Raw genomic sequence first — 16951 nt, 5'->3', positions numbered from 1 at the left:
TCTGAAGTTCTGGGTCGCTGTTTTGTACCGTAGTTATCCAATTTGAACTGATACTTTGAATGTTTAAAATAGGGGTAGATTTTAGCTCTGGAGGGTTACGGCTTAACGCGTCGACGTGGGACATAGTTAGTCCGGGTTTATACACAATACTAAAATCATACTCTTGGAGTATGCTCCACCAACGCGCTACTCTCGGTAACATGTCTTTCTTATCAAAAGTGGCTCGAAGTGAGTTACAATCTGTGACGATGGTGAAGGAAATCCCTAACAAATACACGCGAAAACGCTGTACTGAGCATACCACGGCCAGTGTTTCTAAATCATAAGAAGTGAATTTAGCTTCTTCCGGCGAAGTTTGCCTACTAAAGTACGCGACTGCAGTGAATGGGGAGTTTTTATCTCGTCTTTGAAGAAGTATGCCCGCAATGCCATGTTTAGAGGCGTCTGTGTGAACCTGCGTTTCATATGTTGGATCATAAAACGACAATATTGGTCGTTTAACTAACTCATTTTTCAACGTGATAAATGCGTTTTCTTCAGCCTCTCCCCATAGCCAACGGGCATCTTTCTTCAACAATTGAGTTAAAGGTTTTGAAATTGATGAAAACCCTTTGACAAACCGGCGAAAGAAACTAGCCAGTCCTACGAATTGTCGTACTTTGTGCTGATCAGTTGGTCTAGGAAATTTTTCCACCGCCTCAATCTTACTCTCACCAGGCCGTATACCTTTCTCACTAATTTCGAACCCGAGATAATTGATCGACTGCATCAGAAAGTGACACTTTTTAAGATTCAATGTTAACCCTGAATTTCGAAACAGTTCTAATATCTCTCTCAATTTAGTAAGGCCTTCCTCAACAGTCTTCGCCGGAATATTCACATCATCCATGTATGCTAAAGCATCTTTGAATCTAGCATTACCTAAGATGTTATTAATTGCCCTTTGAAAAGTGGACGGTGCATTAACTAGCCCGAAGGGCATTCTTGTGAATTCATAATGCCCGTCTGGCGTTATGAAAGCAGTTAGATGTCTTGAAGATTCCGCCATGGGGATCTGATAATACCCTGATACTAAGTCCAAGGTTGTATAATATTTATGTCCAGAAAGATTATCTAGCTGATCATCTATCCTCGGAAGAGGATAATGTTCTTTGATTGTGCGTTTATTTAGAGTTCTGAAATCCACACAAAGGCGGTAATCGCCAGTTTTCTTTTTAACTAATAAAATCGGTGATGCGTATTCTGAAGAAGACTGCTGAACGATACCTGATTCTTCAAGTTCTTGAACTATACCTCTCACTACTTCTCGCTCTGAAAGTGGTAACCGATATGGTCTATATACCACAGGTGTAGGATCATTTAATTTAATATTCATTTCCGTATTGGTGACGCAGCCTAGTTCTTTAATTGAAAACGCGAAGCAATCTCTATATTCATTAAGCAGATTTACCAATTTAAGCCGATCATCTTTATTTATATTCTCATCTACATTTACCATCGTTTCATCAATCAAACAATCTCTGTCCTGTCTACTAGTATTACATTCGATTCTATTGACACTATATGTTTCCGTGGTTTTAGGAGCTTCCTTCAAAGGTATCGCACGGACTAGCAATACGTCTTTTTCTAAATTAAAACCCTCCGCGACTAAACCTTTGATTACGACCTGACCACAGCCATCTACCATTTTAATGACACTTTGTATACTCTCGTATTCTTTTCTTGGCTGTAAACACATACTTGGCTCGATAAACAAATCCCCACTATACACCGGTTTCGTAAACACTTCTACAATCGTGTAGCCCCTAACATTGACTGACTTATGAACATATAATGGCACGTTTTCTTTAATCTGTAATGTGTTGGTTGATATTTTAAGAGTCTTGCTAGTTTTATAAACTACGATGTGTTCCTGCTCGGTAAATGTCTGCCCTACTAACAAAGGTACTTTTAGGAGATGATCTGGAACAACCAGCGTTTCTAAACCCGCTTGAGCAGAGTCAATTTTCAAATTGATATCAAACTTTCCTATACAGTTAACTAGCCCATCGCCGAAACCTGTAAGCACTGGTAAATCTGTCAGAGTCCACTCATCTGTCAATTTACGAGCGTCTGATTCCCTCATTACAGTACATTCACTGCCAAAGTCTATGTAACAATCAAAATCCTTACCATTAACCAATGCGGGTTTGAAGTATTTGGTATCATTTCCCTGTTTAAGTGATATGCGCAAAACAGTCTTTTTCTCAGTGGTATCTTTTTTCACAGAACATTCACTGGCAATATGCCCGACTTTACTACATGAGTTGCATCTTTTGATTGGAAGTTTACATTTAAAATATGGGTGACCCTCTTCGCCACAATTGTAACATTTAGTATTGCTTTTAGATTCATTATTATTGGGCACAGATCTATTAAACCTAGGACGCCTATTGTCCGAAGTGCCGGCCTGGAAAGTTGCGTTAGTCTTTTCGTTGGGTTTCGTAATTTTCACATTTCGTAAGAGTAGCTATATATTGGGAGTTCTAGACCACTCCTAATGCTCCAGCTTCGCTTCGCTCGCTGTCGCAGTCGTGGTCCAGAAACCCCCAATATATAGCTCGTATCAGTGGGGTAGAACCCGTTTCCCTATACGTAGTCGTATCATTGGGGTAGAACACCGAGATGCATTTGGATTTTCTCGATACGTAGCCGTTAACGTTGTATTCAGCTAAATCCAAAATATTATGTTAAGTGAGGGTTGATTTTATGTTACGATAAAAAAATGCAAAAGGCTTACGGGTACTGCTAGCATTGCACCCACCAGATCTTGTTCTATTTGAGAACCAGATCTCGTAACGCACCATCATAGCCCAGATTTGCATCGGGTAGAGGTTTGCCGGGCTAGGTTTATTACGGTGTTTTTCACACTCTCACAACACAGACTTGGCCAGAGACTGTAATGTTAGAGTATGGATGGGATCTCCAACGTTACTACGACCGTCTAGCAACATGGATCACCCGTGTAATACAGCACCTACCATGAGACAGGAATTTATCGCTGTATACGTCATCACGTATGTGTTTAACCGTCATCACGTTGTAGTGTGTCATGCATACATACCCTGCCCAAGGTAGGGTTATTAGAACCAAGTATGTTGCACACGCCACCGCGTTACCAAGTCAATGTCACAAGGTTGGCCATGCCTCGCAACATCGAAGAGGTAAGAGTACCTGAGACTATCGGTCGGTATAGCCACAGTCACTCCGACATGCCTTTCATTGTAAATTGTATATATACAAACGAATACAAAAAACTTCAATAGCGCGATGTAGACCTGACAATGTGATTGGTTGTTAAATGTGACGTTGGTGTTACGAGATTTAACGTAATTTGCCTTTACTAGTACCGATTTCAACCATAGTCCGATCGTATTCAAGTTCAAAATACATTTATGTAATTTTATCTTCATGTAAACTTAGTTCATAATGTAAAACCAACAAAACTTAAAGTAAGGTTAAATCAAAAAACAATGTTATCCACTGAAAATAAAGCATAATTTTTATTTAAGTCTATAGTTACATACATACATATGATCGTAAGACTAACAAAGTACGTATGTATTAATACTCTAAACTGTTTATGAAACGTAAATAGTCGAACCTGCTATGCTTTGTCTTTGTCATACTTTGGATATAATATATAAATAAACAAGTGACGGAACATGCGATAACAGGTAGTCGAGTCCGATATGTTGATATGTAATAATCCGATTAAAGAATAAAATAAGAGATTGGTTACTGTTTCTACCTAAGTCATATACGCATCTAAGTTTATGAACATAATACTGATAAGCTTAATGAATGAAAAGTAATGGTAATACAGACTGATTAAATAAAAGATAGGATTTAAACCCTTATTTTTGAAATGATCTACAGGAAAGACGCGAACCTTTTTGCTTTTCACTATCGCAAATTCAAATTATTTTGACAAATAAGTCTATTGAAAAGAATAGTGTATTGAATTTAAGTTAATTACATTTATATATATATATAATAGTAATAATTTTTTCTGCATATCAACAACTATTATTCGAAATGACGCTTCTGTTGTGTTAATCACAATGTGTCGAGGTATTTTATTTCAATCAACAATGTCGCTGATATGAGAATTGCATGTTACTTACTGAAAATGATGACGCTGTGTTTATTGTCCTATACCATGATATTATTTAACCAACATTCTAAAAAGGTGAGTTGTGTTTTATTGTATGAAACATTGTTGTTCTTTAATGATTTTATAATAATTTAGTGTAAATAATTAATGCATATAATATGTTAATACATATTATATGCATTAATATGTTAATACATATTATATGCATTGAAGAAGGTTTGTTTTTAAGTTGTTTTCCATAAATGTTCAAAAATATTATAAGTAGTCTTGTCCTTGTATAGTGTGTCACTGACTTTCTTAATTACTCTGTGCCTTTAATTGTATAATAATTATTGTATTGCACTATCGCCCGACCCAAGGCTCCACGGAAGACCAGCGCTGTGCCACCATCAGTGTCAGAGCATATGTCGAGTGGTGTCCTTTTGCAACCACAAACCAAACCCAATGTAACTGATTTTGTACTGTTTAGTATGTAAGCCTCATATTGTATATTTTATTTGGCTGCAATTAATGTCTTTATTTTCTTACTTTCTTTCTTCTTTCAAAAATGTTTAATACTTACGTAGGTAGCACCCGAACTAACGAAAAACGATAGTGTTGATGGTATTTGTCATATATATATATACTGAAATAAAAAATAAAAAAACATTTTGAACTTAATCGGTAAGTACTCGTGGTAGCGGTCATATTTACACGTGTTGCAAGACTTGCGGTATTATTTGTTAATTCGATACTTTGTCGGCGCTTTGTGAAATACAAGTGGTAATATACTTTGAATATAAATTATGTGCTTCAATTTATAAAAACGATAATATTTATTTAAATTTATAATATTTAGATCTAAAGTTGAATGTCAGAACTTGGTTCTTTAGTCATATATTTATGTTTCGGTTTAATATCAACTCATCAAATATTTCACTATAAAATAATGCGTTTTTATGCAACAATTTCTTTACTATTCTGTATTGCGACGTGAAGCTGCTCGTTATTTTTGTTAAGTGAGGAATCTGCAACTTTCAACTTCATTTAAAATGTTAGTAAGTATTTATAACCCTATATATCGAATCTCTTTAAAACTTTGATTTAAGTATTGTTGGTATATTTTTATTCTTTTTTGAAGGTCTGACTCCGAATGTTCAGTATACACGCGCACGCCCTCACCTGAACCGAAGAAGATTGCTACAAAGAATATCAAGAAAAGGAAATCATCCTCAGCCGCAAGGTAATTCATTTATTTTATATTAATTAAAATAATCCTTAGAGTTATATTTAACAGTTCCTGCTAGTCTAGTCGTTAGTGACTCTGTTTTCTAAGCTTGAGGTTACAGGATTTAATCCTGGTAAGGCATATCTGTGTGTTTATCACGTTAATTTATTTCTCAGTTATCTTATTCTCATCTATTTATAACGTTGTCAGTCATAACTATGAACTTGGTTTAGTTTTGTGTCAACATAATTATTATTAATTGACATATATTTAATATTGTTTTTCTTATTTAAGGTCCGAAGTTGAAACAGAAAATCGACGGGTACTACATTCATCCTCACCAACACCTTGCGCGCAAAAGAAAAAAACAACCAAAAAAGCACGAACGTCAACCAGTGAAAATAAGAATGTTGGCTCTAGGTACTACTTATTTTTAGTTGTTTTTAAAATTAAATTACTTTATTGTGATTGTGCAACTATAACATAATGTATTTGCTTGAAATATTGTAATTCTGTTTTATTTTTTCAGTTCTTCCAAAAAATCGCCTGAAACCGATATCTTCAAAATCATAAGAGAAGAAGAGAAGATCACCAGCGAGGGCAGTTCGAAAACCGTCAAGACAACATCATCGTTTACCAGCCGCGTATCGACAGGTTCTAGTCGACGCACTACGATAACAGACTAGAGAATTTTTTCATTGATTTAAAAGTGTATAACATTAATGATTACCAAAAATCTGAGCCTGAAGAACGTTATAAAAAAGCATTAGCGTCGGTTAAATTGCAATGTCAAGAGAATTCCTCCGAGTGGAATCAAATACAAACGTTCTTAGGTCAAGCCTTTAATATTTTTGGAGAATGTGAACCTGTTTATTATAATAATTATTAAAAAAATTAGTTGAATATTTTCAAATCTCCCACAGTAAGAGAATTCTATTTAAACAAAATTTTGTTATTTTTTATTCAAAGTTGTTGACAAAATCAAGTTATAGTTAACAGCAAAGGTAGATACCTACGTCTATAACTAAATCTCGAATATGGTTTTTGCATTAAGAATATATCGTACGCTTATATAAATAGTTTGTGTACAAATATAGATACTTAAATATTATAGGTTTTCAATATTTTATGTGCGAAAAAGTTTTAATGAATAAATACAGAAATTAATTTTTGTAAGATAAAAGGTTACTTTCTGTTAAATTTAAAGAATATTTTCGAATGCGATAATTTAATACTGCGACTTTATTTGATTTATATTTATAGACTTATACTACCATACTTTGCATAGTGTTAACAATTCATTGCATTCTTAATGAGAAGTCAGTCGAGTCAACTGTTTTGATTAATACAACGTATGCTAATAGTAAATAGATGTATTAAATTAGTGTTTGACAAATTACGGTTTCAAAATAGCCTAGTGAGTTTAGCTACATCTTTTGCATTAACATAATTCATTATGCCTTTCTGTGTACCGTGTAGTTCATCTGTAGACAAAAATAAATGGACAGGTCATCTTCGAAGCACTGCACATAAAACAACTGTATGTTCTAACAAATTACTTAATGATGGTGTTGAAGTAGTAGAGTCTGCATTTCGGATGCGCATTGCCACTTATCGTATATCAGCAACCAACGACCAAAGTCTGGCGTCTGTCGATGCGTTTATGAACTCTATTCGAAACAAAATAAAACGGCTTTTAGATAATTCACTTACGAAACATACGTGCGTAAAAGTAAATTTCGAGCTCTTTGGATTGTTTTTAATGTTCAAAGATAATAGTCAATCAATAAAATCATTTGGAACTAAAAATAAAATTTTATACTTAAGTTATGATTTTGAGTCACTGTTTTGCGAAGTTGTTAACTGTCTAAAGAAAAAATTTGAGGAATTTCAAGACCGTGATAGTGGATGGGCTTTTGTTAGTAACTCTCATTTAGAGATCAACATTAACAAGTATCAACCATTACGAGGTTCAAGCTATGTTGACCTGCCAAAGTTCATAAAAAACAAAAAAGCATGTATAAATATACAAAACAACGATCAATGCTGTTTTTTATGGTGTGTAACAGCGGCTTTGCATCCTTCTACAAAACACCCTGAAAGAGTATCATCTTATCCTAATTTTCGAGACGTTTTGAATATTTCTCAAATTTCTTTTCCAGTCACATTTGATGACATAAGAATATTCGAAAAAAATAACCCTATGATTTCATTGACGATTTTTGGTTTGAAAAATAATAAAATTGTTGTGGGCCCCCTTTACAAGTCTAAAGTATCTAGTAATCAGAAATGTAGAAAAAATATAAACCTACTTTTAATAGACGATGGTAGAGTCACCCACCACATTATGTTCTAATTAAAGACTTGAGTCGTCTTGTGCGCAGACAAGTAACAAAGCATAATAGTAAGATATACTTTTGCGAAACCTGTCTGTTATTTTTTCTCACGCAGGAAGAACTCGCAAATCACTTGTGTACTGGAATAGTTACCGTTTTACCAGAAAAGGGGACAGTAATTAAATTTAAACATTTCGATCGTAAACAGAATGTTCCATTCGTTATATATGCAGATTTTGAATCGTTACTACAACCAACTGAAACTAGTGACTCTGATACTGATACTAGTGATAGTCTTACCCCTAACACTACAACTTTGCATCATCATATACCAGCTGCCTTTGGGTATCATATTGTTTGTAACGCAGATCCGAGTCATAATCGTTATTTCTCTTATCGCGGTACTGATTGCGTCGATAAATTCATTGAGGCAATCTACAAAGATGTTGCTAAAATTTATAAAATTGTGAACAAAAATACCCCAATAATATGTAATGAGAATGACGAGCAAAACTTTTTGAACGCTAAACGTTGTCATATTTGTAACCATTTTCTATTTTCTGATCGGGTTCGAGATCACTGTCACATTACAGGAAGATATCGGGGAGCGGCACATAATATATGTAACTTACAATATAAACGTCCTTGTTTCGTACCTATTTTTTTTCACAATCTGTCTGGTTATGATTGTCATCTATTTATCAAAAAATTGGGGGAGGCACCTGGAAACGTCAAAGTTATACCTAAAACCAAAGAAAACTATATTTCTTTTACTAAATTTATCCCTATCGAGAATGAGTATTTTCAGCTTCGTTTTGTAGATTCTTTCAAATTTTTAGATACAAGTTTAGAAAAACTAACTACAACTATGCAGAAATCTGACTTTGTTCATTTACATAAATATTTTTGTAATGATGAGGAGTTTGAATTACGAGGTGCGGTCCAAATGTCTCCGGCCCGACAAATATGGCGGAAGAGTTTAAAAAAAGTATGGATATCATTGTGTTCGTCATTTATTCCACTTTTTGGTGTATAGTTTCTTTAGGTGTCTGTTGGCTGTAGGTTTTTTTACGGTGTTTAGTGCTAGGTTAGTGCCCAAACTTTTATTGTGCTTACAGCGAGATGAGTGAAAAACCGTGAGTTCATGAAACTTGAGACCAGCATAGACACCGCGTAGCGAGTTTTTTGAATGCAATTGCTACTGTAGATGAAACCATGGTTATGTAAGACGATACTCTGTACAAAAGAAAATTAATGGAGTGACAACGTCATGGTGAAAAGGCGCCTAGAACAACCTCTGTCACAAAATGCACGAAAAAAGATAAAGGCTACGGTATTCTAGGGTTGTCACGAAATTCTAACGATTTACATAAAAGAAGGGTAGACTACGGTAAATAGCAGATGCTACGCAATATTTTTTGGCCAATTACGATAGCAGATTATGCAGAATAGTCTTTAAAAACTTAGCAGAGGCACAAGGGCATCTCCGCGACAATTTCCCCGTTCACGCTGCTTCATTTTACAAGGTTGCTATGACGAAATGTGTCTTCAAAAATATTCGGCACCTACCTTATATTCGAGACGTGACCCCAAGTGATTATTATTTGTTCTAAAAACTTAAGGTAGACTGAAGTAGAAAAAAAAAATCTTCGTTTGACGAAGTGACCCGTGCGGTTTAGGGCGATTTTGAGGACAAAAATCTTTATTATTTTTATTAGGTGATGGAGAAGCTTATAAAGAGATTTGAAAAGTGCGTTGTGACAGAGGAAGACTATATTAAAAAATAAAAATAAAATTGTAAAGATATGTAAGCCCTTTCTTTGTTAGGCCGGAAACTTTTGGACCGCACCTCGTACTTACACGAAAAGGTGTGTTTCCCTATGAGTATATGAATAAATGGCAATGTTTTGAAGAAAAATACCTGCCAAGTATTGACTGTTTTCATAATTCGCTCACTGATGAGAACATTTCTGTAAAAGATTATAATCATGCGCAAAAAGTATGGCAACAGTTTAAAATTCAAAATTTAGGTGAATATACAGACCTATATTTGCAAACGGATGTTCTTCTGCTAACCGATATTTTTGAAAAGTTTCGCGCTACTTGCAAACAACACTATGACTTGGATCCTGCTTTTTATTTAACTACACCTAGCTTATCATTTGATGCCATGCTTCTGAAAACTGGTATTGAATTAGAGCTTATAGATGACTTTAACATGCTTAAGATGATCCAATCTGGAATAAGAGGGGAGTCTGTATGACCTCTCTACGATATGCAAAGGCTAATAACATATACTTACCTCACTATGACTCATCCCAGATAGACTCATACCTAATTTATATCGACTGTAATAATTTATATGGTTACAGCATGTGTCAGTATATGCCCCTATCAGACTTTAGGTTTCTAGAAACCAATGAAATAAGTGCTTTAAATATCACTCAAATCCCTGATGACTCGGATTATGGTTTCATTCTAGAAGTTGATATTATTTACCCCAATGATTTACATGATAAACATAATGATTTACCATTTTGTCCCGAAAAATGTGTTCCACCAGGTGGGACGCATTATAAACTGGTACCTAATCTATATGACAAATATTTGTATGTGATTCATTATGTACATTTGAAAACGTGTCTTAAACATGGTTTAAAATTAAAAAAAGTACATAGAGTAATTACGTTCAAACAGTCCCCTTACTTAAAACAATATATTGATATGAATACAAGGCTACGTCAAGAGGCAACGTCTGTCTTTGAACAAGATTTTTGTAAATTGATGAATAACAGTATATTTGGTAAAACTTTAGAAAATACTGAGAAAAGGGTTGATGTGCGCTTAGTTAATCAGTGGACAGACAATGATAACACAACAAAAAAGAAAATCACCGCTGACAGATTAATTGCAAGGCCAAATTTTCACAGTGTATCAGTTTTTACTGAAAATTTGGTGGCAGTTCAATTGAAACCAGATCTAATAATTTTAGATAAACCGATCTACATTGGTTTCGCTGTACTAGAGTTATCTAAAAGTCATATGTATGATTTTCATTATTCAGTATTTAAACGTTTTTATGATACTCGTCTACAAATGTGTTACACGGATACAGATAGTTTTGTTTATTATATACAAACAAAAGACTTTTTTAAAGATTTAAGAATGCATTTTTTAACATATTTCGATACTAGTTGTTACGATATTGATAATAAATTTTTATTACCTGTTCAAAATAAAAAAGTGCCAGGACTTTTTAAGGATGAAATGAAAGGAAAAATGATTAAAGAGTATGTTGGACTTCGTTCTAAAGTGTATTCTATCAAAACAGTTGATAAAATTATTAAAAAAGCTAAGGGTGTGAGAGAACCTGTAGTATGCAAATTTGAGTTTTCTCATTACGTGAAATCATTATTTCAAGGAGATGAAATAAAAGAAGAAACATATTATTTAAGTCGATTAAGCACAATATATTTACCCAAAGTGTAAATAAAGTCGCCCTTTCAGCTAATGATGATAAGCGTATGATATCTGACAACCAAATAGTGACGAAAGCTTGGGGGCATACCTCAATACTTAATGTTTAATTTGTAATCAATTGTCATGTTTTGTATAAAATAAATTGTACTATATGCAGTCAGAGGTCATTAGTAAATTGAATAGCACATATAATTGAAACAACATTTTGATATTAATTTTATAAATCTATTAAAAACTATAAATATAAGTTGAAGATAATAACTAATTCAATTATATGTCCTAAAAATAAATCTTTCTTCTACTTATTATACTTATTGTGTTTTTATTTTAACAATATTATTCAGTGATGTCTTATGATAAATAAATATATTATCTTATTATTTTCTTGTTTTCATTTTAATTTACCTTAAACATTTCTATAGATAGTTTATTCATAAACGTGTTCATAAAACAAGTTGTGACTTGTTTAGGTAAAGACATACACACGTGTAAAGTTAAAGCTATCATATAACAGGATTGCGCATTTATATTTTGCTGAACAAACAATAGCTAACCTTTATAAGCGCAAAGTAATTTTTAATTGGTTACATTCGAATAGCATCAACGCGTCTTTATTATCCACTCGCAGACATAGACCTGGTAAGTTGTTTTTTAACTAACTACTTATTAAAATTATATATATATATATATATATATATATTATATATATATTTATATTATATATATATATATTAAAATTATATATTATATTTTACAAATCAAATAAACATTAAAATTAATTTATTTGTGGTTATATACATTTTTGTTCGTTGTGTAATCTGATTTATCAATATTATATAATTTTTCGTTTTGTCTTAGGTTTTCAAAAAATGGCAGACAGCGAAGACATCCCAATTCCATTTTCGCAATATGCACAAGAGTTTGAGCTACCACAAGAATTTGACGATAGCGACTTATATAAAAAAATTAAAAAGAACATCGAAAACCCTAAAGCCAAGAAACGTAATAAAGTTAACATTCATAATAAAGTAGTGAAAAGGACTCAAGGACACCCACCATCTTTTGTGATAAATAATCATGAGATCAAAGGCAATAAACTGATCAAAATTCAAATAATCAACATAACAGAGGATGTAAGGGATCAAAACGATGAACAGAACGAAAATGTATTACTGAGCGCGCAGTATGTTGCAGGCGATAATTTTGATGAAATTATTGACAGCACAGAGGCTTTAATAAATAAAATTTCAAAAAAAATTTGTGGATACAGTACTAGTTATTAAAGTTGTATTTTAAATATTATATAAGTAATAAATATTATATGAGTAAGTTGTCGTTTTATTTATATCCATACTAACTAATAAGTTTTTCTTATGCAAATTATGTAAAATCTAAGCTAAAAATTAAAAATATAACATTTACTATAAAAAACTTATTAGGTAGTTATCAGTAGTTATATAGAATGGTATAAAAAAAAACTAATATAATTAATAACAAACATTTATTTTAAGAAACACATTTTGAATACAAATTAAAATTAGATTTGTCGATTGTCTAAATACCATTTTTTTATACATAAAACATTTTTTAATGCACAAGATTTTTTATGATACACACAGTTAAAAATACATTCATTAGTACAATATTTTTTATACAGTTCTTTTAAATTAGGCACATCTTTTTCACCCAAATCTAAAATAGTGCATTTTGGATATAAATCTTTAATCCATTGAACTTTTTCCAAACCTTTAACGTAGATTGTCTTATCTTTTATATGGTTATCAATAAGTCTTCTAAATTCTCTATAATCAACATAACCTTCGTGCCATAAAATACCTAAATGTTTTTCAATCCATCTTGTCTGCCTCTTTTCACTTTCCGCCAATTTAGAAAAACGAAAAGGGGGTTTTATTAAGAAAACTTGAGTGTATTCTAGCGTGCTGTATGCAAATTCTTTGACAATAAATTCATTTTCTTTTGTTTTAAATCCTTGAAGGTCTACAAATATATGCTGCATTACGATACTTTTTTCGTAATATTACTTAAGGGCTTATATTCAAATATACTATCATTTAAAATCAGACAGTAAGCTGCAGTGTTCTTTGGTATATCAGATTCACAATCCAATTCAACTCTCACATCTACCGATCCGGTTTTTAAGGTTTCGTTTTGACGAGAACAGTTGATAACAAATAAAGGAGCTATATCTTTAAAGTCTTGAGGACTTAACAACGGCGCTTGTAGACGGTTATAATAAGACTGCTGAAATTTCGCATACTGCTCGTATAATATAGCAAACTTTCCACCCGAAAAACTAACATCAAAACTTTCGTACGGAAAGTAGACTGAATTCAAAAAAACTTTAACATCTCTCAAATTACAGTGATCAAAATGTGTTATGTCTTTATTAGCGTCATTTTTTCGTCCCGTTTTCAAACCAATTATAATATAACGCGGCTTTTCAATTTGAGATGAAGTTTTGATAGACCAAGAATGTTTTGACGTCTCAGGCAAGAGCGGATATTCATATAAATCCCAAGTCCTAAATGCTATCTGAATGGCACGATCACTTTCCAAACATTTGAGTAAGTTTAATCTTTCTCGATCAGACACTTTAACATGAGGCATGCGCCATACTATTTTAGATATAGTAATATTGTCTATATATTCATTCGCATTTAGTTTAACGCTATTCAAATTAGTATTGGATCTTAAAATAATGAGTTCATGCTTGCAATTAATTATGATTTTGTTGTAATCCTCAGCAAACCCGAGAATCTTGTTTAAGGGTACAGACACGGAAAATGAACCTTGCGTGTTTTTTATGCCTTTGACATCAAATCCCCATAACTTAGACATAGATGCTTCCAGTTCATTCATAGATACAAGAGATTTCATAGTTGTTGTAACTCCTGCGTTTTTAATTTTGTCAATTTCGATTCCATTTAATTCATATCGAATATCTTGAAATAGATGAAGTATGGGGTTGTTTGTAAAAAGAACACTTTTTACCTCGGCTTTTGTTTCTCTATTGAATGCGGTTATAGTACCTTCTATGTATAAAGAACTTGCTGATGGTAGTACATAAAGATCTTGTTGGTTTATAGGTATACGTATTTCATCGTTGAAATTAAAACTTGTTACGTACGGCTTATATGAATGATATTCAAAGCTCTCGATAGAATTATCAAAGACAAAAGGTTCTGTTAAGTTTAATATACTCATTTTAATAGCCGTAAGCTTTGGAGGAATTGCTTATTTTGTTTCGTAAGTTTCACTTTAGGTCTTCTTTTTATGATTGCAGGATGAGTACTGATAGTTTTTTTAAGAGAGATTGAAGTTTTATTGAAGTCTATCATTTTTTCCTAAGATGTAAGTATATCTGAATTTCTTCACCTCGTAAATTAACTAGATTATTTTTAACGTCTAAAATTCTTATCGTAATTGTATTTAAGCTGTTTTGGGTTACAGGGAAATAAATAACGTTTTTTGGTGTTTCTATAATCCGATAACCAGGTGCCACATTTGGTACAAACTCGTGAATTATATGACTAGGTTTTCCGTTAACAAATGAACCGCTCACTATGTCACATTCAATGCGTACTATAGTTGTCGACAGAATGGAAACAGGATAAGGGGATTCGGTTAATATATTAGCTTGAATGGATTCTGAACCGAAGCCAAGTAGATTACCGATAGAGCCTTCTTTGTTGAAATGAATATTTTCAGAGCATAAAATAGATGTTTTTAAGGTATTATTATTGCATGTTAATGCAAAAGAGCATCCTTCAATATGTTCTTTAAGGTAATCGTCAATATCTTGAAGTTCATATGATCCTTCAGGAATTTTAATTACTTTGTTTTTACCATAATATAACTTATTATTTCTGTTGTCTATGTTGGGTATAGAATTAAAAGTTGACATATACAATAGCCCACACTCATATTCACCATCCAGTTGAAGAGCTGGTGAATAGTTTGTTAACAGAGTGGAAGATGTTCCAGTTATAGACAAAGTGAAAGACATTGTGAGAATGATAAACTGTTTATTGTGCGATGATATTTAAACGGTTATACCAATATTGTTTTAAGTATTTTAGACATAAATGACCACAATTGACAGTGTTAAACTTTTGGTACGTGTCATAATTATAGTAAATATCATATTTTTTTAAATACCTCTTTAATTCTAGCGGAGGTGGAAGGTCTCCATAACTATTAAAATATTCACAATAATTATTATCTTTTACATAGGCTACCCAGTGTGTACCATTGTTTTTAGAACTGTCCAAATTAACAATTCCACATTCTACTTTTTAGGACTCTTTGGTAAACTGTCTCTCATATAAACTCCTCGAAAATATGGAATATCAGATGAGTGTTTTAAAATATCAATATTTGAAAGAGCGCGCCTGGGTAACCTCTCATTTAGTTTTTTGAAATTTTCAAACATAATCCTTTGCCATTTTTATATGGTTTAATGTGTAAGCCTTTTCCTAATGCAATAGATTCCATCATCTTGTTATGTCGCTCTGATTCCGCTAAATTTTTTCTGGCGGCTTTGTAATCACCTACAGCTTTAGCAATTCCGGCAGCTCCTCCTGCTAATGATCCCAGCGCAGACAGACCGGCAAAAATAGGTATCAGCGGTAAGAAGCCTCCAGTTTTTGGAATTGGTATAATACGAGGTACCCGTACCTTGGAATTGGTATTGAAAATTTTTGTCGCAGCAATAAGAGCTCGATCAATTATATTACGTTTTGTTTTTGGTTTCTTTTTTAATTCAGTGCGTATCTTGGACACAAAACGTTTAAAAGGTTTTATACCCGCACCGGCCTTTATTTTCGATTTCATCACTTTGCTAACTAACCATGAAGCAATTTTTCTCCTCTCCCTGCATCTTTCGACTTTCTTCTTTGTTTCGCCATTTCGTATAGTTCTAAATCAGCACGATGTCTACCAGCTAAATCAGAATAATTATCATATGCTATGTCGTGTTTCATACACGCATTATCTAGCGCATTAATTCCTTTATCACCTCTTTGTAACCTTTTGCGCAATTTCGTTCCCGGACCACAATAGTTATAACCAGGTAAGTGTAATTCGAAGGGCAAATTATTAATAGCGCTGTTTAAGAGTCCTCTCCCTTTCATATCCCGTAAGATAATAACACTATCATTAAAAGGATATTATATAAATAACATTAAACAATGGCACTTTTATCAATCCAACTGTTTTCGCTATCATCAAGGCCTAACCATTTAACATACAACTTTCTACCCTTTTTTTTAATAACCTTTTCTACAAGGTAAACGTTTGGATGGTTGGTTTTCAGAAGTTCTTCTTCGTAAAATGTACCGAGTATAGTGTTTTTATGCTGGTCTTGAACGTGATACGTAACAGGTTGAGTGCGATTCACATGAGTAATAGTGAAAAGTTCTGTTGACCAATTAGGTGTGTAACCTTTATGAAAGGCATTTTTATACTTACTAATGCGTACACAGTCTCCTTTATTAAATTTGTTCAATTTATAAGACAAAGTGGCTTGTGATCTTTTAATATTTTTTAATACTTGCATTTCATTATCAACATTTACATCAATAGGTTTCATTTTTGTTGTGCGATGTACGGTCTGATTATACGATTTTACTACATCGTCTAATGGCTTACCAACCCATTTATAGTTACCAACTAAACTGAAATGTTTGTAGAGTTTAAACTTAATGGTCTTTATCAGCCTTTCAACGATAGATGCCTTTTTAATTGAATAAG

General features: G+C 32.9%; 2 protein-coding genes across 2 annotated transcripts; both read left to right on the top strand.

Moving 5' to 3' along the window:
- Positions 1 to 5101: 5101 nt before the first annotated feature.
- Positions 5102 to 6049, top strand: LOC125240110. The gene is made up of 4 exons (XM_048147955.1): positions 5102 to 5189; positions 5277 to 5378; positions 5658 to 5783; positions 5893 to 6049. Coding segments are annotated over exons 1-4 (387 nt in total). The 5' UTR covers positions 5102 to 5187.
- Positions 6050 to 9953: 3904 nt separating this feature from the next.
- Positions 9954 to 12502, top strand: LOC125240147. The gene is made up of 2 exons (XM_048147994.1): positions 9954 to 11818; positions 12038 to 12502. The coding sequence occupies exon 1, from the start codon at positions 9959 to 9961 to the stop codon at positions 11186 to 11188; it is 1230 nt and encodes a 409-aa protein (XP_048003951.1). The 5' UTR covers positions 9954 to 9958; the 3' UTR covers positions 11189 to 11818; positions 12038 to 12502.
- The last annotated feature ends 4449 nt before the right edge of the window (positions 12503 to 16951 follow it).

This window comes from Leguminivora glycinivorella, chromosome 26 (genome assembly GCF_023078275.1).
Source record: "Leguminivora glycinivorella isolate SPB_JAAS2020 chromosome 26, LegGlyc_1.1, whole genome shotgun sequence".
Lineage (NCBI taxonomy): Eukaryota > Metazoa > Arthropoda > Insecta > Lepidoptera > Tortricidae > Leguminivora > Leguminivora glycinivorella.
This window is presented reverse-complemented; position numbering and strand designations above follow the sequence as displayed.